The 24,207-nt window shown below is 39.3% G+C and overlaps 1 protein-coding gene and 1 long non-coding RNA gene across 2 annotated transcripts in view; both read right to left on the minus strand.

Moving 5' to 3' along the window:
- Positions 1–1,364, minus strand: part of LOC129425983 (uncharacterized) — a 39,978-nt gene extending 38,614 nt beyond the window's left edge. The window contains exon 1 of the mRNA XM_073863605.1: positions 265–1,364. Within this exon, the coding sequence (XP_073719706.1) occupies positions 265–409 (145 nt within the window). The 5' untranslated portion in view covers positions 410–1,364. The remainder of the gene's footprint in view (positions 1–264) is intronic.
- Positions 1,365–19,187: 17,823 nt separating this feature from the next.
- On the minus strand, positions 19,188–20,636 carry LOC141362154 (uncharacterized). Its single transcript, XR_012368149.1, has 2 exons — positions 20,497–20,636; positions 19,188–20,281 (listed from the first exon to the last, which is right to left on the minus strand). It is a non-coding gene; the product is annotated as an uncharacterized lncRNA (long non-coding RNA).
- Between the last annotated feature and the right edge of the window lie 3,571 nt (positions 20,637–24,207).

Here is a 24,207-nt window from a genome sequence, read left to right on the forward strand (position 1 = left end):
GCTGGAGGACCAGCTGAGCCACCAGCTACCAGCAAATGCTGGTTTTAGACCAGCTACCATGTTCCAAAACACAGCTTGAGCTGGTCAAGCTGGTTTTTCCAGCAGGGCATGTATTCACTAAATGATGAAAGACAACTATCTGCAGCCGATTTTAAATGAATATAAAGCGCAACAGAAATGATGATTGACCTAACTTGATATCATAACATAAAGCTGTATTCTTTTGTCATTGCGTGATGTATAGGTTATAGCTAGTGTACCCACCTTCTTTCAAGAAAGCATCGAATGTCAGCTCAGACAGCTTGACGTATTTCTGCTCCTCCCCAAATTGAACACGCAACAGCATTTTGCCCCTGTTTACAAAGAAAACATAATCACAAGTTAGGGCTGGTTCAACTATCACTGCCATAAAGCAATATGTCGTAAAGCTTTGTGAGGCGAAATTTAAATTCAAATTTACGAACGCGCGATTTGGCTTTAACGGTCGCAGATGAGAACTGGGATCAAGATGGCTGTAAGGGCTGAACTTGGATCAGGTCCTCGCAATCATATGAATTTTAAAGATATGGATTACAGCGAATGAATAAAATGAACATCTTTTATGAATTTATGTTGTGTTTTGGTGCAATTATTGTTGCGTAGGAGAAGACGCGTTTTGTGTGTAATGGCAAACAAATTAAATATTAGAAAATAGCATGTCATTAATATAAACGTCCGCGATTTTAATATATATGAATAGGAACTTACGTACGTCTGTAAAGCTGTTAATACATAAATAATTAACGTATTAGTCCAGTCAAAACGTTGATATTATAGGTTTTAGTGTGTTTTAATTGTAAGTAAATGTGCGTGTGGTACAACCACACTTTACGTAAAAATACACACGTATTCTCATGAGATCACGTAGCATTTGCTAAAGTTGGCTATCTCATCAGCTATTTTAGTTCGAACTTAACCTTTTAAAATTGTTAAGCCATGTTAAACAAACACGTCATGCAATCACTGATCCAAGTTATCGTTTTATAAGACCAACATTAACTATCAGAAGTATGCTGATATACAAAACCTAGATTGACGTGGCCTGGGAAGCTAGAAAATACTTTAGCTAAGAATAGCTATTAACTGTATTAAATATTTTGATGTTATAGTGACCGAGTTAACGTTATTTTACGCATAAATCACTCTGACCAACTTCATTCGTGAAAATATTGCAACAAATAAAGAAACACAGATCGATACGGATTGCTATAACTTGTAATATGACCTCAACTAATATCAGCACACTTTTGAAATGATGTAAAGTTTATAAAATACCGTTTTCTTGTGGATTTACACAGGCTTTTACTTACCTAGCAATATCAGTGCGTTTGAGACAGCACAGAGCACTGCAAAGTGGCGGGTATTCATCACTGCTGTAGAGTTAAAATTGTCACTGCGTTTCTGCAGATTTTTACACTCGCTTTTTAGTCCACCGATAGAGCAACTTTACTCCCCCAAATGTTTAAAATACTCTATCTGGGTTAAAATAACTTTACTCTGAAATATTAACACCCCATTTTTTACTGTGTATAAGGTGATTTTGTTCTATTCAAGAGATTTAACGCCAAAGTGATTACTTCAGTGGGTCCCTGTGCTGAGGTGCCACTTCGAAACATAATTTGACAAAATGACTGGCCTCTTTGAATATTTAATTAAAAGTAAGTTTATCGTTTGCATAATTTCTATATTCTTTGATTTATTAAAAAAGACAAAAAATGTAAAACTCTTATCTGAACATTTCTAGATCTGAACATTTCTATTTTATCAAAGGCTTCAGATCCACACTGCTGCTGAATCTAATCCTGATGTCTGCCAGCCCCAGACTTCCTCTCCTCCTCATCCCCCTTCCTCTAGCCTTTCTACTCATACCTCCTCTTTCTACACAGTACCTTCTACACTCCCCCTTCTCCATCTTCCTCCAACATTTCTTCTCCTACATCTTCTTTCTACACCATTCCTGCTGCATCTTCGTTTGACCTTCCTCCTCCTACCCCGTCTTACATTAGCCTTCTTCCTCCTGCTGCTTCTTCCTGCACTCTTTTTCCTCCACCACCTTCTTTATGCACTCTTTCACTTACTTCCTCTTTCTGCACCCTTACTTCTCCGTCTTCTTCCAGCATTCCTCCTTGTACCTCCTCTTATATGGCACTTCTTTTTTCCGACACTTCTTCCTGCAGTTTTCCTCAACCACCAACTTCTGTATCCACTTTTTCTCCTACCTCTACTTTATACAGTCCTTCTCCTCCATCTTCATCCTCCACCCTTATTCCTCCTACATCATCTTTTATCCCTCTTCTCTCCCCTACATCTTCTCCCAACCTTCATCCTCTTTCATTTTCTTTTTCCAACCATCCTCCTCCTACTTCCACCTTCTGCACTCTTCCTTATACTTCTTCTTCTTCCAACATTCCTCCTTCTACCTCCTCTTACATCACCCTTCTTCCTCCTACCTCTTCCTCCTGCACTCTTCCTTCTTCACCACCTTTTGCCACTCCTCCTACCACATCTTTACCCATCTTTTCTTTTACCCTCTCCGGGCATACCTGCTACCTCCCCACTTTCTACTGTAACTACTAGAGATGAGCCGGATACTCGGCTGAAACGAGTATCCGGTACGGATAAAGCACTTCTGCCGAGTACGAGTATTATACGAGTAATACGAGTGAATATCTGTGCTCGGATTAAATGAAAATCATCATTGGGTAGCTGATTGTGTCAGCGTTCTGTGATAGGCTAGTAGTAACAGCGCCGCCCCTCCCCTACACAAATACAGATGTTTTGTGTTGCTGTGTGTCCCGCAGCTCCGCTCTGCTCATTCACACACAGAAAAGCTCTCTGTCTATCTCCCTCACTCACTCGGGTTCGCGGTTCTTTTCCGTTAACGTTTAGTGTTTCTTTAGCTTTTTACTTCGGGTTGTAACGTTCAAATACGTACTAACCAGCAGAGTTCTGGTAAACGTGGGTTCGTTCAGACGTGAATGCGACGCGCATCGCGTCTCTGTCTGTCGGAGATTTTTTTTCTTTTTTTAAACCTTCAGCTGGGAGCTTTCTCTAACCACTGTGTCCCGCTCTGCACACTCACACACAGAACAGCTTTCTGTCTCTCTCCCTCAGTCACTCGGGTTCACGGTTCTTTTCCATTAACGTGTAGGGTTTCTTCAGCTTTTTACTTCGGGTTGTAACGTTAATACGTACTAACCAGCAGAGTTCTGGTAAACGTGGGTTCGTTCAGACGTGAATGCAACTCGCATCGCGTCTCTGCCTGTCGGAGAATTTTTTTCTTTTTTAAACCTTCAGCTGTCTCTAACCAGTAACCAGACACTGAGTGTCTGGCACGTCTTTGTTGTATTTCATACAAAAATAAAGGTATTAAGCTATAATATAAATATTACAAATTAATTTAAGCTACACTCTCTCTCTCTCTCTCTCTCTCTCTCTCTCTCGTCAGTTTTTTCTCTGACACTTTTTTGCTGTATTTCATAAAAAATAAAGGTAGTAAGTTAAAGTTAGTGTTATAAATATTACAAATTAATTAAGCTACACACACTCTCCATCTCTTCCTCTCTCTGCCAGTCATCTAAGTTTTTTCGTTTTAACCATCAGCTGGCTTTAACCAGTTTTTTTTTACTTTACGCACTGAGTGTCTGACACTTTTTGCTGTATTTCATAAAATATAAAGGTAGTAGTGGTATAAATAATAAATAATATTACAAATTAAGCTACACACACAAACAAACACTCTCCCTCTTATGATCAGTGATACAGAAATATAACAATTTCTGATCAACCCATATATTAATTGCATGCTTAAAATAACATACCGGTTAAAGCCCCGCCCATTTCAAGACAAACCCCGTCTACTTCCGGGTTAAGCCACACCCACTCCGAGTACAGATACAGATAATTCATATGGTTTACAGATACAGATACAGATACAGATAATGCTGTACTCGCCCATCCCTAGTAACTACCACTACCACATTTACCACCAAAGATTCAGGTGATTTTTTTACTTTTGCTCATTTTACTAAAATCAATGCATTGCTGTTGTTTTGATCTAGATTTTGTTCTGATCATTTTTACTTAACATTTAATGTGTGAATTTACAGACAATTCTTGCACAAAAAATCCACATACAAAAGGCAAACAACGAAAATGGATGTATAAACAAACAGGTATTGACCGTTTTGATTTAAAATAAGAGCTAATTACAACACGTTTTTTTGGGATGCACATGTGTTGTCTGGATAGTCTCTGTTTGTTTAATGTTTGACAAGTGGCTAAACTTAACTCTGGAACAAATACCTCATCGAAAATAACAAACGTTTTGTTTTCCTAAAGAAGAGGAAAGATTGTGATCATGGATATGGGAATATTGTTATCATGCCAAATATTTACCTCTAGTGTGTTTAAATCCTTTTCAGTAAAGTTCTCAACTCCTAATGTGTTTTGAGTGTAGAAATGTTAAGTTTTATTTTCTGTTTTATGACAAGTACACCCCAGTCTCCAAACTTTTCCATACGACAAGATTTTAAGGAGGAGGACAACAAATGACGTAAGATTAAACTTATACAGTATTTTGTTAGTTGAATATTTATAAATATTAAAAATTATCAAAACGTTTTTTAATGAGGGCTACACTAGTAGCCCTCCTTTTTTCCATAAAATCTGACACAGTTTTATTGTGTGTGTGTGTGTGTGTGTGTGTGTGAGTGTGTGTGTGTGTGTGTGTGTGTGTGTGTGTGTGTGTGTGTGAAAGTGAGTGTATTTGCCAATGTATAGTAATACAAATCAATTAAGCATAGAAATAGCGTCCATAAAAGTGCGAGATTTGCGCAGTATATTTTCAGCTGTCTGTACTTAAAAAAAACAGCTCAAACATACCCTCAACTTGAATTATTTAACAAAAGAAAAATAGAAAAAGTGTCTGACTGACACTGAACCGAACTTAGAAATAACGATGGGCTGCGCGTTATTTCAGCACCGTGGACAGCTCACCGGGCGGCGGGCGTAGATTTCAGAAATCCACCCGTCGGTGTTTGAGTGCTGAGAATGCCCTAATAAGTTCATCTTTGTCCAGCGATTTTGTCACTTCGTGCTCAATGGAAATCTGAGTGAGAGCCGACAGCCGCTCCTGGAGCATTGTTGACCTCAGGTGTGTTTTTATTAGTTTCAAGCGAGAGAAACTCCTCTCTCCGCTCGCTACAGTCACCGGCACTGTTATCATGAGTCGGAGAGCAATGCTGAGGTTTGGAAACAGATCAACTAAATTGTTTCTGTAAATGTAGCTCAGAATCTGCAGGCCAGTGGTTTCTTTTGCTGGCACGGTAGTGACAGCAGCCGAGATCTCGCGCACAAGGTCCTCAGCGTCCACATCGCCAAGGGTTTTTTCTATATTTGCGCAGCTTTCTTTGAGGCTGTAACTTTCCACGGCCCTTTTCATTTCCTCTCTTCTATAAATGAAACCAAAGAGACCATGAAATGTCTCCATCAACTTGAAGCGCTCAATAATGCCTGTAATGGCAGAAATCACTAGTGGGAGGAAAACATCTCTCCTGAACATTTCCTCGGGTGTCACAGTTAAGGAAGGATCCAGATTTTGGGGCTCGTACGGAAACTGGCATTTGGGTTTTCGGCCTCGTGTAATGGGAAAGACCTTTGTCATCCCCATCTCTTCCGTGATGTCTCTAGCATCTTTCTGGGCGGATGAAAGGCCGTTCTCTCTTTATTCCTTTAGGAATTTAAAAACATATTCCACCTCAGACTGTAGCACATCAATCCCAACTTGTGGGCTCTGGAGCAGCTTGCTGACACGATTAATATAGAATGTTGTACCAGATGATGACAGTAAGCAGGAATTTCCAGCTCGTTATCTCCTGTTCAAGACCTCTGGCAGCAGACACAGTCTCACTGTCACCTGATAATAACAATGTTTTAAATTTTAATTTATGATGACGCTAATGCCATGCACGTGCGCTGCTGTCCATTGTACTGAAACAGCTCAATATAATCCTGGCACCGGGTCTGGTTTAAGTTTTTTAAATAGCTTACAAAATCCCAAATAAGTAAACTAACACACTAAAATCATAGACTCTATCACAAAGCAAAATAACACACACTCGACTCGTACATACCTTTTTTGCTGCATGATCGACCAGTGAGAGAAGAGCTTCGCCGACAGCAGGAAGCTTATAGCGCAGCACTTTCACACGTTCAACGCGGCATTCCCATCGCGTGTTGGATATGGCCTTTAGGGTCATCTGTGGTACGTTTGTCTTGAAAATCTCCCATCTCTGCGTGGAGGAGCTGAAAATGGTGTACAGACGTTGCAGCACCCCAAAGAAGCTCACAGACTCCACTGTTGACTTCGCAGCATCTACAATGAGGAGGTTTAGACTGTGGCTGGCGCATGGCATAAACAATGCTTTTTTGTTGATATGAAGCACCCTTTTCTGCACACCACTATTTTTCCCCCGCATGTTGCTACCGTTATCATACGCCTGTCCCCTGCATTTTTCCACATCCAGGCCTAACTTCTCCAAATGCTTCAAGAAGACATCTGTTAACTCTGCACCTGATGTGTCAATCACTGGTAGGAAACCGACAAAATGCTCTCCAACAGTAGCCCCGGCACCGATTTGGCACTTGACAAAGCGCAGTGTCACAGAGAGCTGCTCTATATGTGCAGCGTCCGGGGTGCAGTCCATTATCACAGAGTAGTACTGGGATTGTTTTACTCCTTGTATTATTGCTTCCACTGTCTTGTCTCCAATAAGAGTGATGATCAGCTCATTTTGTAGTTTTCCCCAGATAATGGTCAGCAATCTCTTTTGTCTCAGCTCGTCTGACATGCTCGCTCATCACAGGGTCAAACTCTGCAAGCAGCTCCACCACACCTAGAAAGTTTCCATTGTTTGTTTCATGTAGGTTGGAATTGCTGCCACGGAAAGCAAGGTTTCGTTCTGCAAGGTGACATATTATGGCAATTAACCTTTTAATGACGTCGTTCCACTGTCTTTTTTTCAACATTTGCATTTCTTGATATTTATTGTCAATGGTACTTTGCGTTTTTACGCGCTTCTCCAGCTCGTGCCAGCTGTCCATATTGGCACGGTGTGTATTAGATTTTTCATGATCCTGGAGTGTGAGAGTGAGTTGTTCCCACATTCTGAAACCTCTGTGAGTGAGACCACTTGTCCATTTGCCAAATAAGGTACAGCAGAAACAGAAGACTAAATCGGAAGATTTTGAATACACTAACCATGACCTGCGTATCTTTTCTCCATTTTTCATCTTCATGAAATATCTGTCCATGGTAAAACGGCGGTGTGATTGGCTTTGTGGAAAGTTAAACTCCTCTATCTGAACGGGACCGCTCCTAACAATATCAATTCGTTGGTCATCGGTAATATGCTCTGGCCAGCACCCCGGGTCTGTCTCTGTAAACGGGGCTTTCTCCCTGCCATCTCCCTCACCTGTCTCAGCGGTAGGAACTTCAACGTTGTGTTCTTGTTCTAGTAATGTTTGGTCAGCATTACTGCCAGCAGTTTGAGTTGAAGACGGAACATCTGTATTTTGGCTAGTATCCTGTGACAGGGTTTCGGCCGCTGCTGTCGCCGGTAAGGTTACAGATGCTGGTCAAAGAAAGAGGTCACTTTAGGTAGACTGACTAAAGCTTTTCTTTTGTTGTCCGATATCTTTCTTTTTTCAGCACCACTGGCATATGTACGTTTCATTTCCTCTTAATTTTTTTCCCTCAAAATTAAATTTTAACCGGCAAATATGCAAAGGTATAAACATAAACTACCAATTATACTTCAAATTGACGTTTAACTCTTTCCCCGCCATTGACGAGATATTTCGTCAATCAAGAGAAAACGCTTCCCCGCCAATGACGAGTATTTCCGTCTTTCCGCAATACCGCTATTATCCTTCTGCAACTTTTTAAACCCGGAAGTATTACCCTCTGGCATGCTGCTGCATGTCCGTGTCTGTTTAAAAGATCAAAATGTGGTGTTTTTGCAGAAACCTACCCATATTCAAAAGCTGATTACAAAAGAACTTCTCAAGGTAGGATGAAAGTTTTTTTTGTTTGAAAGCAGAGGTTCTGTTCTTTCATTTGGTATATTGTATGTTTATATATCTGAAGAAGAACATTTTCTGGAAGGCATTAAACTTTGGTGAAAATCATGAAAAACCCTGGCGCTGGCTGGCAACTTTTTTTAAAAATGCTGGTGGTGAAAGAGTTAATAAGCCATTCGCGGGGCCGTAAACGTCATCGCTTGGTAACCGAGAATTCGACCAATCAGAGACATCAGTGTTTTGCTTAGAATTGTGGGTAGTGTATAAAAAAAAATCTTGTTTTCATACTTTGTGGCTTTTAGGAGCAGAATCTTTCGTTTTACAACCTCTTAGCTCATGGTCAATCTACATGAAAATTAATATCCTACGGAGAAAATGATGAGATGTTGCCGGTCTGTGGGGCCCCCCCTGGAGGGCGGGGCTTGTTTCAATTGAAACATAGGTAAGGCCGCCTCTGCTTACCTGTTCCAGGAAAACTAAGACCTCACGAATGAATCAGAAATCTGTAAAACCTAAAAAAAAAATCCTTACGCCAACATTAAACTGAGAAGAAAGTTATACCTTTAAAAATCTAGCAACTAAAGCCTGTCCCAAATTAAGAAGCTTCCTCTTATTCCAGTACAGGGCCTGCATTGTAATCATGTCCCCACGGCCTGTAACAAATTATAGGAATTATGTACACATATGCACACACACATATACACACACACACAGTAAATATATATTGTATCAGTATGTGTATAAATAAGTCAGTATACATTAATCATACACATATTAAACGTACCTGATTTTGACATGTACTTGGTGGTAATAGCAAGCCTAGATAGAAAACTATTCACCTGCTTTAGGCACCACCGTACTTGACCTGAGGGTTTAAATCCAACAAAAAGCACTTAGAGGTTGTGTATTTCTTCTTAATTTTACATACTTGCAAACATGGTTATATACCTCACATTTCCAAGCGTGTGCTTTGGCATGCATTACAGACAGAAAAGGACGCATGTCCAGTAAAGGCTGTAGCTCAAGACAGTTATTAGACACCCTACGTAGATATGGAAAAAACTTGCAGGCCACATCCGAACAGAAGAATTTGATGGTCCCTTGAGACCTTTCAGCAAGTTTTTTCTGAAGAAAAAGAGGATAAGCAAAAATTTCTCCTCGAAACATATTTAGGGCCATAAGGAGTATCCCATGGCGACAGACAGCAATTTCCAAACCCTCCTCATTCAATTTGCTGCTTGATTTTTTGGAGGATTCTTTTGCTGCTGTCCATTGTGATGCTCCACACAATCCTCTCCCTGAAACCTACACCACAAAAATATTTTTTTTAAAAACAAGAGAAATAAAGACATTATTATTGCCACAGTAAATGTAAGACTAAATTAACATTAATGATTCATTAAGACAACTATAACTCTAATGTAATTTCTACTGCATGTGTTTATCTTTTTTAACAATATACTGAGAAATTATTATTATTATTATTATTTTTTAAGAAAAGCTGTAAGCAACCAAATACAGTAAAATCTGTCAACATGAGTAATAATACTTGCGTGATTATTAGGGATGAGCGAGTACAGCATTATCTGTATGTGTTAACCATATGAATTATCTGTATCTGTATTCGGAGTTGGTGTGGCCTAACCCGGAAGTAGGGGGGGGGGTTTGTCTGGAAATGGGCAGTGCTTTAACCGGTATGTTATTTTAAGTATGCAATTAATATATGGGTTGATCAGAAATTGTTATATTTATTGCGGATTAGAAAAATATTTACAGGACAGCATCAGGATTGAGCTTCAGATCAATGGTTTTGATCACGATAGAAAACGAACTATATTACAGAACAAGTTTTGCAAAAATCAAAACAATGCAGTGCTGCAGTATGCAATTATGAAGTAAAATGTAATGAACAACATTCTTTTTTTAACTTTTAATTTTTTAATGATCAGTGTTATTTTATTTTTATTTTATTTTTTTGGTTCTTTTTTTTCCACACCAGGTGAGTGTGTGTGTGTGTGTGTGAGAGTGCGTAAGAGGGAGAGCGAGAGAGATAGAGAGAGAGAGCGGGGGGAGTGTATTCTACGGATCAAATAGTCTGACGCTGTTTTTCAGATCTGCATTCAGCGTGTGTGTGTAGCTTAATTAATTTGTAATATTTATAACACTACCTTTAACTTACTACCTTTATTTTTTTATGAAATACAGCAAAAACGTGTCAGACACTCAGTGTCTGGTTACTGGTTAGAGACAACTGAAGGTTTAAAAAAAAAAAATTCTCCAACAGGCAGAGAGGCAATGCGAGTCGCATTCACGAGACAGAGAGCTGTTCTGTGTGTATGAGCAGAGCGGGACACAGCAACACAATACATCTGTATGTGTGTAGGGGAGGGGCGCTGTTACTACTAGCCTATCACAGAACGCTGACACAATCAGCTACCCAATGATGATTTTCATTTCATCCGAGCACAGATATTGACTCGTATTACCCGTATAATACTCGTACTCGGCAGAAGTGCTTTATCCGTATCGGATACTCGTTTCAGCCGAGTATCCGCTCATCTCGAGTGATTATTATTTTTGTGAATGTAGTCCACAAAGTCAGACACCTCCACATCACTCTGTATGAAAAGATTGCCAAATAATCCCCTTTTGTCTGTGCTATTGAGGAAAACATTCAAAGCTTATATTTATACCATTATATCATTCAACAGGAAACTCAAATTAATGAAGAAAAACAGAAAAGTACCTTGCCGTGTTTTTAAAACGGTAGTGTTTGCGATTACCATCCACAGAAATGGCAAGCATGTCTGGAGTGCATGCTGGACAAGTGAAAAAATCCTCCTGGCACATCTTTTCCACTTCATATCTTGCTGCAACCCATTCGTTGAAACTGCAGCTGAATACATTGGCTGATATTTTTCCACTCTTAAATATGTAAAAAAAGCTGTATTTTTTATTGAGAAAAACTTTTTAAAATCCAAGTTGGGACTGATAAATTTACATTAAATATCTTAAATTAAATCTACATAGACGTCGATTTATCCTACTGTCAGGAAAAAGTACTTTTTTATTTGACAATGATACACAAAAATGCAAACAAAATACTTACTCGACAAAAGAATATTTTTTTCCTCATCAAGCATTTTAACAAATGCTTGAAAAGATATCCCTGGTGATGCAATTTTCATCTCATGAAATGAGACGAGCACATCTGTGGTGAATAACACACTTGCAGGAATGTTGCCGGGCCAGTAGAGACTCCTCTGAAGTTCTGTCAAGGATGGCTCACGTGAATATCCACACACAGCACAGGACAAGTGAGGCATGCTAAGGTTATATCGACCTAAAGAAGGAAAAAGAAACTATAGATATTAAAAGGTTTAAAAAAACAATACATATTTGCAAAAAATGTAAAAAGCTTCCTTTCCATTCATAGTAATAAGGGTAATGGGCCTTCTTGAAGAAGGACTGCCCCGTCACTGCAACCACAATATAGGCTGGTATTTCTAAAAGTAAGCAGTCGAACTGTGCAACTAAAAAGTTCACATTATGTAGATAGATGAAAGATGGAGAGATAAGACATTTTTACCAAGCTGTTTAATAGAAATTTGACCAGCTGCCTGCATGAATCCCGTGGAAGGAGGTAAGGGGTTGTGTACACCAAAACTTTTAAACGCGGCTGTAAACGCTTGAACAACGCCGAATGCCAGCTGTTTTTCAGCTGAGTGCCAGCTTTCTTCAGCTAAGCGCTTTGGTAGCTCTGATACATCATCTGTGAGACGGTTGGTTGCTGTGATACTTGTCCCGCCCCTCCTCCACTGTGATTGGACGGCCGCGTGAGAACTGACATTGACGAGCGGAGCTTTTTACTCAAAGTTGAATATTTTTCAACTCTCGACGCTCATGAAAACATGCGCCGGCCGCGGGCGTAAAAGCATTGGTGTGCACGCCCCCTAAAGGCTGTAGAAAGCCTGAGACCAGGGAATCCCTATTATGTAGTACAAAGAAACTGCCATGCCTTTGCTCGTCACAGTCACCACAAAGAAAAGGGTAAGGAAGGCAGTCCCTACAGCATACAACAGCTGCATTAGACCGGCAATGTTGGCAGATTGAGGAACTTGCATCCTCTCCTCTCAAAAGGTTCTCCACAAGAAAAGCTCTAGCTTCTTTCCATCTCTCTTCCCTTATTGCAGATCTAATGGTCCAGTCATTGGATGCAGACCGAGGGACATTTTCTTGAATGGGAATAACATCAGCATCACCTTCCTGAGTGTCCAAAAGCCTCCTCAGCTCTTCAAAAATAGAGTTAAATACATGTAAATAATTTATTTAAAAAAAATATGTGAATGTAATCACAACATATAATTCTAATTCAGTATACCAGCTGTTTCAGAGACTTCTGCATGGCCAACACTCAAGTCATTTTCTGTCACAAGTGGACCAGTTAAAACTTTTGTGAGAGAAAAAAAATTAATTAATAAGGTACCTAAATCAGGGCTCACCAATCCTGGGCCCTGTCCCAAATGGCACACTCCGGACTTGTGGTCCTCCTCGGAGTCCACACTTTGATGACATCATAGAGTGCAGAGTTTAGGGACCATTGATGCGAGTCCAGAGGGCGCACCGAAGTCGTATTTTGGGACAGACTTGAGCGTCATGCCGGAAATAGTTTTTTGTTGTGGTTTCGGACAGGTGTTGCAATTCTGGTGGAAGAAATATGTTGCCTGTAGTTGTTTTTACCTTTGTGCTTGCAAAATGGCTATCCATGCAGCCATATCGCCGTCGTCTGCTCCAACGTCGCAGAAGAGAATGTTTTTTTTCATTTATTCAAATGCTGGTGGCATACACAGAGCAAGAGGTAGGCTAACATACGGAAATACAATAATTGGTTACATTAAATTTGTCAGAAGTCACGGGTGCATTAAGTTGTTTCTTTTTTGCTTTACAGGTCAGCTGACTGTTTCGATATACAGGGTTCAATCGGTCCATGCCGGTGCTCCAAATTTATTTTGATACCGAAAGAGATATGCGGCCAGACTTCCATCTAAACAGAAAATCAGTCAGCAGTCTTATTCAGATTCTCATGGACATGAATACGCATGACCATGGATGGGGAAAACACTTGGAAGTACTTATTTTTCTTTACTGGGCTTGCACACGCACTGCGGGGCAGACCTTTTCTATTCCCAAATCAACCATGTGCAGAGTTGTGCATAAAATCGCCAGGGAAATAAAGAATGCCGTGGCAGCAGGCTGGGTCATTTGTTATCCTCGTCCGGAACAACTTCATGCCATTGGCCTTGGATTTGCGCAACAGCACACGTTACGAACACATCAGGAAACTGTTTATCAACATCCACCTGTTCAGGTAAAGAAGGAGAATCTGTTACAATAGGTGGGGGTGGTACATCCCTCCATACACGACCTCCAGCCAAATTATTTCCCAAGATTACAGCAATGCCCTCCACTGGTAAAGAGGGTCACACACCTACTACAACTTGACCAGTAATCAATTCAGATTCAAGTACAATAGTGTCCAAAACTTGTAAACCAATTCCTTTTATCAGTACTTCATTCCCAGTACTGGAACTCTCTGAAAATGGTAATACAGTCTCCTAACGATTTTAACTGGAATTTTCTCATCACTCCCAACCAGAGGCACAGAACCATCAGTTATAAAAGGAGCATAACTCAACTTTTCATCACTACACAACACCAAATTTCCGTGAGCAGTATTTACATCAACCCCCTCAACTACTTTAGTGAACGCGGAAGCAGGAAGAGCAGGTTTTAGATCAGATTTAGAACTGTTCATTTTTGCCTCCAGGGCTGGACAATCTTTTTTCCAATGTCCCTTATTTAAGCAGCCCCAGTCCTTCCTGTGCAGCGGCCTACTGGAAATTTTGGCCGGTGGACACCACAAGCCTCTTAACATCTAAACCTACACCGACTACATTCATTTCCAAATGTTTGATGTTTTTGTTTTGATAAGTTTCTTTGTGTTTCTGGCAAGTTTCTTTTTGTTTTGATAAGTTTCTTTTTGTTAAATGTTACTTAGTAAATCAAATAGTCAATGTGATTGTTATGATCAGGGCATTGCTGAAAGAGAGCTGCAAGTTCATCAAGCTCCCCTGAATAAGTATGGTTGATTAACTAAGGTCATAATCTATGAGGTTAATGCGTGAGTGAAGACTATACATGGCATTGCATTTATTCTACTTTATCGTCAACTTATGATCTGATTCAACAGGTTGTGTTAGTAAACTGAGGTTAATACACAGATGAGGTTCATACATGGTTTTGTTTTTTGTTTGCATCAAACACAGTGAATAAAACAATGCATGGTGCTTATATTCAGGAAATTACTATATATTGGGCACTTAGAATGGTCCATTAGCCTCCTGTCTGTCATAAGAATTTTGCTTTGGCTAATATTCACATGTTTATTATCTAGGTCAGGTCTAACAAATAATCATCTTTGAGCTTACCTGCTGTAAGATGTAATGCAAGGCTGAATTTTAAACTTCTTCATTCACAGACAGTAAATCAAATCAAACGTGAGAAGTAATTTTAATAAAACTTGTTCAGGAAATCTAAATTCCATAATAAACCTTTAACTTACTTCAATAGAAGAGCGCAACACTAATATTTTTTGGCAAAAAAGTAATTTATTTAAAAGTAAATATGGATTAATCTTTTATTTTCCAAAGTTATAGACAAGACAAGTGAGTGATTTTCTATTCTTTTGTTTAACTTCAATGACTTCAATATGTATACTGTTTATTAGGCAGGCTTTAGACCGAATGCAATAAAATGTTTACATTCGTTAAGACATAATCAGTTGTTTACTATGATACTCATTAAGACAGCTACATTCATTCACAAATGTATTGTCCATTTAAGCCAAAAGGCGAACATGGGCTAATTTAAGCGTTGTGCCGCACACGATGCGTCGGATTCAGTGGCGGAGTGGCAATCGGGATAGTCGTGACTTTTCCCGGTGGGCCGGTAGTGTTTTAAGGCCGCGAAGGCGGGTCTGATAATAGCCGTGCTTTCAGTCTTTAGTCATGCACTCCGGCCACACTAAAAACTATTTATCATATATTTAATATGCTTCAGCGCTCAAAATGTATATGGCCGCACCGCTCTCTCTATCAAGCCCGTCTTTCCTGAAATTCTATCAGCCAATAAAAAAAAGAAAGAGGCTACACAATAGCCAATCAGAAAATAGCACTGTTGTATCTGGTGTAAGATTTAACGCAACAACCAATAAAAAGCATAGCCTCGCACACCCATAGAGGAATGGAGCTCCGAGCATCACTTTTGAGCAGCACAGAGTAGCCTAAGTCTGATCTCCTGTTTAAATGTTACAACAAATGCACAACTTTGACACAAACAATGACAACTTGACTGCTGTTAGAGAATGTTTCCCAGATAATCAGCACCAGTTTTTCACGAGTGTCTGTAACTTAGCCAACAGTTTACAGCCTGTTCACTGACAACACCTGCTCAGAACATGTAAGTTTCCTCGTTATATTTTCGTTATCACACGATGACTGACATTTTGTCACATAAAACAGTGGTTTTCAAACTGAGGGGCCGCGAGATGGTGCCAGGGGGGCCCCAGTTTTATGACATTTTATAAAATAAATTAATTTATCATGAATTTTGTGGAATTAAACCTAAAAAAAATAAGTATACTAACCAACAGCACTACTTTCTATAATTTAATATGTTTTGTTTAATTAAAATTGAGTTTTAGAACAGTTTTTTGCCATAAATTTTCTTTGGAGGGGCCGCGAAGGAATGTGCCGTACACAAGGGGGGCCGCACGCTGAAAAAGTTTGAGAACCACTGACATAAAACATCTCTCTCCAAACAGGCTTAATAATTTTATAAGCAACTGCTTTGCAACCATAGTAAGCTTAATCTTACCTAAAACTAGGGAACTGTTGTTGATTTAAAGATCTTTTAAATAATAATTATTACACTTATTGTAATTTTAGATTTCAGCATTTGCTTATTTACAGGGAACCATTTTCTTTTTTCTTTTTTTTTTGACCATGGAGGGCTGGTGGTCTATGAAATTTCCCGGTAGATTTTTGGGTCCCACTCCGCTCCTGGTCGGATTTACAAGTTTAAGGCTGTGAATCTAATCATTATACAGCTGTATAATAGTCAGCGTTTGATTACTTATATCTTTCTTGCACTTCCACTTTCTGAGGAATCGCGCAGCTGTCCTCCTTTGAGGTGCACCTCTGTCTGTGATTTGATTCTGGGAGTCCAATTTGACTTTTTCTTACTTAATGGGGCGCAGCGCAGACCTGTTGGCTTCTGACATCACACGACCGTGAGATCGATTTAAATGCATACTGAGTCATTTACTTTTGAATCGGACTCACGGTGCTAAGACGTCACATGCAGATCGGTATGCTCTGCGGCGCAAGCAGCTAAACAAGCGCTGAGCGTTGAGTTAAATAAGAGACAAAGACGAAGACATCAATGGTGGGTAGAGAAGAGAAGAATGTCTATTTGAGATTTCTTTCTTGAGCGTGAGATTGAGACTGAATGCGTGAGTCTCATGCCAGATGCGTGAGAGTTGGCAACCCTGGTTTCATACATATTACAATTTTGTGCAGGTTAGGGTCATGCTGCAGCCATGCAGCTGCACTTATGTTTAAAGTTGAACTGTGGGTCAGGTTAGGGAAGACGGAGAAGAGTTGTACTTCAGGGAAGAATATGTGGCTCAACCCATCCAAGAGAGAGGTGAAACCAGCCCGACTGAGTGAGATCAACTTCAGAAAGGCTAAGAGAGACAGACACCCAACTGCAGCCAGTCAGAGTAAAGTGTAGAAAGTTGGGCTGGGTTTCGATTCAAATTTCAAGAATCAATTCGATTCCGATTCTCAAGATCTTAAATCGATTATCATTGTTGATTTAGATTTTTGAAAAAAGCCCGAAATGGTGCCAGATAGGGGTGTGCGGAATGACCAAAAATCTATTACATGAGTCATTTTATTTCACGGTAACGGTATATTTCATGGTATACATGTTTTTCAGTTTATATTGTTTTTGGGTTATAAAAATGTGCAGTTATTTGCCACTCACTATAGCTTTTAACTGCTCATTACAGTTTCAAAATATGGACAATTTAAAGTAAATAATGTTAAAGTGAAAATGCCCAGAGGATAACAACAGATTAAGTCTTGATAGACAGAATTTTGTTTTTAATTGAGTTATTAATTTTATAGACTATTGAAGCTATAGTATGCATTGTATTTTGTATTTATACATACATTACATAAAAAATAGGCAGTATGTAAAATAAACAGGTATATTCATATATGCACAAACCTACAGACAGGATAAATACCTGTATATGAGAGACGGAGCTCTAGATATTATAAATATGACATGTGCTATGATGTGATGATCATGAAGTCTGTTTTAAGGTCTTGACGCTCTTTACTTTCTATTACACATTAACATTTGCGTCTCTTTCTCATCTTTCTGATCAAAGATGTTTGTATTATAAGTCAAACTACATCGCTCCAGCAGCGCACGTGTCACTGATATAAACGCGAGTTTTGTCTTAGCTTGCTTAAAGTTCAGAAAACTTTACAAATATTAGCATTATGTGTGAGAAGAACTCTTTATTTGGCGACGGGTTGGCGTGCGCCTCAAGAAACCTCTGCCCGTCAGAAACCGGCTGCATGAGCACAGAGGGAGGGAGAGAGAGTTTCGCTGGAGACCCGCGGTGGATTCACTGGCGCTTATTATAAAAATTACACAAATAACTTGTTCATTTGTTATGAGTGGATTATTTTACATATAGATCGCAGCTTTGAGCGTTTCTAGAGTTTTCAAAACAACCGCTTGCTTAACGTTACTGACTGCTATGTGCGTTGTTTTAATGTCCTTCCACCTCACGCATGCGTGAATTCAATGACACAGCAAGTTTAAGTTATTAATTATTAAATCGATCCTCTGAGTTACGGATCGATCTTTAGAAATTAACATGAAAATCGATTCAGAATCGGTTAGGGTTATTTATCTAACACTTTTTTTATTCTGTAAACAGAACTGACAGATGAAGACATAACAGAACTGAAACTACTGGCATCTAAAGCAGCTGTGCTCACTAGCATGGACTTTAGTGACACAGATTATCCATCAGAATCTGAGACAGAGACCAAAGACCTGCTAGAGCCACTTGTAGCTCTGTATGATGCCAATCTGAGATGCCTCTGCCAAAAGAAACTACAAGAAAAGAGTGAAGCTTGACCTCGAGTTTACGACTAAAAATCAGGCCCAATCTCAGGCCTGGCGCACAGACACAGAACTGAAAAGATAACCAGCACAACCCTACATCGTGCATGCACTGCAGTAACTGAGAAAGCTAAAACAAACCTTGTAAAACAGGTAATGCACTACAACAAACAAGAGCTATCCCATGTCCCAGCAGTACATTGGGGAATAGATATGGAGGACACTGCCAGAAAACAATACACAGAAATAATGAAAGCACAGCATCTCAGCTTTGCGGTCTTGTTGTGCAGCCAGACAAACCACATCTTGGGGCATCGCCAGATGGAATAGCGAACTGTACCAGGGAAAGCAACTGTAGAGATTAAGTGCCCATAAAAATAACGTGATGGTCTCACAGGGAGTAGTGACGACACACAGTTCTGCTTCCTAGACAAAGCTCTACAACTGAAGAAGAATCATGAAAACTACCATCAAGTTCAGCTCCAAATGTTTGTATGCAACATCCACTACTGCGACTTTGTGGTTTGGACGAGGCAAGATGTTAATATCAACCGCATCACCAGAGATAAAGAAATGCTGCAAGCAGTCCTGCCTAAAGCTGAAGTGTTGCCTGAGCTGTTAACGCGCAGCATGGATCCACTCATGCAACACCTACACTCTGCTCACAGTGTCAAAGGCCAGACTTTGGGAGGATGATTGACTGTGCAAGAACCATTTCCACTACACATGTGCCCAAGTAAAAAAAAAGGTTGTGGATTGGTGTTGTGAACATTGCAAAAAAAAAAAAACTCAGAATGAAATGTTAAAAAGCTAATTATTTAATACAGTTCTAGTATTTTACACTAAAACACTTAAATGTGCAATACATTTTGTTTGTTTGTTACAATAAACAATTACTGTTCATAAATAATTAATTAAAATTAACCTATCTTTTTGGGACTACACATTTACAAACGTTTGTTAATGCTCCACACACAATCATTATATAATCCAAGAGGTAAACCTGTGTGAGTGGAATAACAGTTGTCATAATTTTAAAAATTTTCCATCTACCCATTACTCTTTCAATGTGTATTCTCACATTAGACAAACGCCTTGATACATCCACTTCTTGAGCAGAGAGCTGCTTTCTACCTTTGGTAAAGTAAGGGATCTTAAGGGTGGCCCCACGAACAGCAAGCGCATCTCTGATGGTGAAACCACGATCTGCTAGTATCTCATCATTGTGCTCTAGGTCATAAAATCCAGACTCAGCTGAAATTTGTTTATCTGAAACACGCCCAACTCAACCTGCAGACAGAAAAGTAATAGCTCCTGCAGGTGACATGCCAACCAAATATTTAACAGTGTTGTGGCTTTTATAAGTTGAGTATGTCTGAGCTCTGGAGGTTAAATTAGTTGGTCTGTTGATCAAAATTTCTGTACAGTCAATAATGCACCTGCAATTTTTATATTTAGGTTTAAAACATTTTGGCATATTCTTTAATATTGTTTGCTTGCTTGGCCACTTGATGAGAGGCTTTAAAGTCACAGACATAACAGGGAGACAACTTCTCAAAATGTTAGAGATGACACATTCTTGGACATTAAATCTGAAAGCAATATCCTTGTTGCTAAGCCCTAATCTTAGTTTCATTAGGACAACTAATAGGTGATCCTCCAGGTTTATAGAGCCACGCACAACCTCTACACTGTCTTTAAGTTTGTGAACCACCCACTCAACAATGACACTGGTCAGACCTGTGAAAAATAGAACATGCACTGCATTGCTCTGCCTTTAATTCCTCATTCTCAGATTTCAGATTCTCGACTTCCAAACGCAGGTTGAAACACTCCGCAGAAAGTTGGCTGTACTTGTGTTTCAGATCATCATGGAGAACCTTTGGCACTGCTGAAATAGAGATTAGATTGTAATTGACTTTTAAAAGATGCACTGTCACTTGTTTTAGTTTATCTGTTCTATGTTATTTGATATTGTCAAACAGCTTGTGGTAAAAAGAATAATGTTCAACTTCATTCACAACTGCATTGCTTTACTGAACAATATGACCTGATTAATCCTAATAATGACTGCCCTACATTAGTTAAGATATTACACGTTCTTACCAGTGCAAGGATCAGCACCAGGCTCCATTCCACAGTCATCTGATGACAGGCAAGCTCCTAAGGATGCTGGTGCAAACTCGCCATTACCATCTTTGGACTGCTGTATGTCACCTTGTGGTCGGGGGATGGTTTCATTTTTTTTTCCCCTATTAAATCTGATATTTGGAGATGAGAGCAAACAATCAGACCAAAACAGTTTAGTTGCTTGGTAGTTTGTCTCTATGTAGTCTTAACAGATTATATATATATGAAGAGTTTCGTTGCAAAACGAGATAACCACTGTTTTTTTAATTGTTCAGAAATCTCGTTTTGAGGTTGTGCATTCCAATTGATTTCAATGCAACTGCAGTTGGTTTGTTTTGATTTAAACCTTCATAACTTAAAAAATACAGGTAAGTAGCACCATAAAACAAAATAATAACATGATAACACAATAATAAACATGTTTTGACAAAAATGTTAACAAATGTATTTATCTCGTTTTGCAACGAAACTCTTCATATATATATTCTCTGAATGTTGATGCATGCAATGTTGATGCAACCAAAGTTACCATATTTACCTCTGAAATTTTGCATCGGCTTTGTTTATTTCACACTGGGTTGAGTAGGAAAATACAGAGGGGACAAAGTCGGGACTATCGAAGTCCATGGACAGCTCTCCTGTACAAAAAGTATATTCTAGTGATTCACATTACGATGAAGTTTAAAGGTCATGTTCTTTCTGATACCATTTTTTAAACCCTAGTTAGTGTGTAATGTTGCTATAATAGCATAAATAATACCTGTAAAATGATAAAGATCAAAGTTCACTCCCAGGCGATATATTTTCTTCAATAAAATTCCTCTTTACAGCCCTCTATTTCCTGGTTTAATGACGTCAGTAAAACAGTTTGTTGACTAAACTCCGCCCACAGGAATATGTCAGTCACCAGCTTTGGCTCAAATGGCTCTGCTAAGCTAAGCTGCTATCGAATCACAGCACACTAAACAAACTACACAATCAGAACTCGATACGTATTTCTGAAGGAGGGACTTCACATAACAAGGAAGAAATCAGCCAGTTTTGAGGACAGTGAAAACAGCGCTATACAGATAAGTAAGTTGAGTGAAAAATACCACGTTTTTTTAAACGTGAAACATGAACACATGTTATTTTGCCCACTATAAACACAATCAAAGCTTCAAAATCACAGACAGAACGGGAGCTTTAACAGCGAACTTCAACTTGAGTTTGTTATAACGTATTAGCCAAGTAATAAAGTTACTACCCAAACTTACGAGACGAACTAGCCGTCAAGCTAACTACTAGCAAGACACTAGCCGCTGCAATCAGCTCACTCTAGCCATATACAAATGAGCTCAGACTTGTGTGCCTATACACTATCCCTCTGATATTAAAACTGAATCTGCAAGAAAAATATTCAAGCAGAAACCACTAAAAGAAAACCCAGAAACACTGTTCTCAGATCTGTTTAAAACAGGAGAAGTCTGCAATCTGATTTTCTTTCCCTGCTGAAAAAACCAGCATCAAACCAGCATGGACCAGCATGGGAATTATGCTGGTCTATGCTGGTTTAGCTGGTGGTCACAGCATACCAGCACCAAAACACAACATATGCTGGTATGACCAACATGGGATGCTGGTGCTAATGCTGGTTTAGCTGGTACTAATGCAGGGTTTGTTGCTGGTTTAGCTGGTGCTAATGCTGGTGCTGATGCTGGTTTGATGCTGGTTTAGCTGGTGTTCACTAGCAAACCAGCACCAAAACACAACATATGCTGGTCTTGCTGGTATGCTGTTTTTTTCAGCAGGGTTACTGATCATCCCGCTGCCTGCCACAAAGCCATTATTAAATATTACCCTTCTGTGAAGAAAGAGGGCTTCTGTAACGGCTGGAAAGTTAAAATCAGAGATCCACATGATCCTGACAGTACAGAGATAACTGTAAACATCTACAAAAACGGTACAGTCATGGTACAGGGAAATTTAAAATTATTCCAGACTGACTACAGCTCCATATGTGAAATAATGAAAAAAAATGAAAGTCTTAACATCTGAGCAAAATTCACAGAGCATCATCACCACAGATATCAGGTCAATCACCATAGAAACTGAGAGTCCTGACCAGAATCTGCTTAGATCGTTACCAATACTCCAAGAGCATTTCACAAGACTGGAAATAGAGATGGTAGAGCTCAAAGAAACTTTACTGAAACAAGAACAACCAATACATTCATACACATGTAAACATCAGCAGCAGAACACAGAACAAATAACACAGAGACTGTCATCACTCACACAACAAATGAGAAATCTAAAGACAGAAAATGAGAACTATAAGAGTAATGTGAACACACTAAGACTTCAACTACAGGACAGAGAAGAGTCCATGCTAGAGATGAGACAGCTGATCAAAGATTTACAGCAGGAGAAAGAGCAACAAGACAACGAGATTCAGGCACTGAAAGAACAGCTGATCGAGCTGCTCAAAGCCAGAGAAGAAACAAAGCAGATAAAACTCATGGAAATAACTCAACCCATCTCCAACCCCAGAGACAACATCTACCATTCACCAGCTCAACGAGGCCTGACACAGACAACAGGCTCTACAATCTGACCAAACACAACAGATCTCATCTGACAGGAGCACAACGCAAACCAGCACTCAAATAGTTCTACTTATTGATTCCAATGGGTAATTCATTGACATCAATAAACTTTTCCCAAAACATAAAGCTGTTAACCCCCAGGGGTCCAAAAACGCGGGGACGCGTTTTGACGTGTTTTCTCCTTATCATAGCAGAATCAACTTAAAATACTCCATCTTTAATAATTACGTGTTTGACATCATTTGAAACTCTGAAGGGTCCTCTTTAATTAGTGTACATTCACAATAACAAGAGATCTTTGTGTTTTTGTCAAATAAAAAAAATAAACAGGGTGCACATTCAGACATTTCTATCTCCACCAGCTGTCTCTCAAATCACGTTACAAAAATCAGTTGAAACTCCGCGAATACTCGTCACACAAACATGAAACACATATCCAAAGAAAGCCTGAAATGTCTACTTTTAAACAAGCTAATTATAATCAAAAACAAATATTTCCTGTTTATATAATCTGCATTGAAGTAAAGAGAGTACCATTTTTCCTGGCTGAGCTCATTATCTCTAATTCGGTCACGCCCTCAGGCTGTTGACATGGTAATGAAGAGACGAGCAGTTACAACAATAATAAACAAAGCGTAAAGTTTTATCAGATTTAAAGACTTTACCGCATGTTTGGATTATAAACTTTATACACACACGTGAGGAATATCTTCATTTATGTCTGGACATTGAGGAAGAGAAGCGTTTCCTAAGAACTTTCCTAAGTTTAATGTTACCTAAGAAGAAGAACAATGAAAGACGCAATGGAGAAGGATATATTCCTGAAGAAACTGTAAGTAATTTGTCTTCATTTATATTTGCTATCATGTAATATGTTATGGCTTGTGCAGTTCAGCCTACATAAGCAACCTCAGCAGACGGCACGCTTCGGATTTAAAAACTTTCGCATTGTTTACAAACGAGGGCGCGTGATTTCACGTAATGGCGGATTTCATTGATACAGGTACATGCTGTACAGACAGTGTTAGACATAGTTATTCACTTTCGTATCCTTCATGGCAGCTTTGAGTAATGCTGCACTGCTGTATTTTTTAAGTGT

Source organism: Misgurnus anguillicaudatus, chromosome 25 (genome assembly GCF_027580225.2).
Source record: "Misgurnus anguillicaudatus chromosome 25, ASM2758022v2, whole genome shotgun sequence".
Lineage (NCBI taxonomy): Eukaryota > Metazoa > Chordata > Actinopteri > Cypriniformes > Cobitidae > Misgurnus > Misgurnus anguillicaudatus.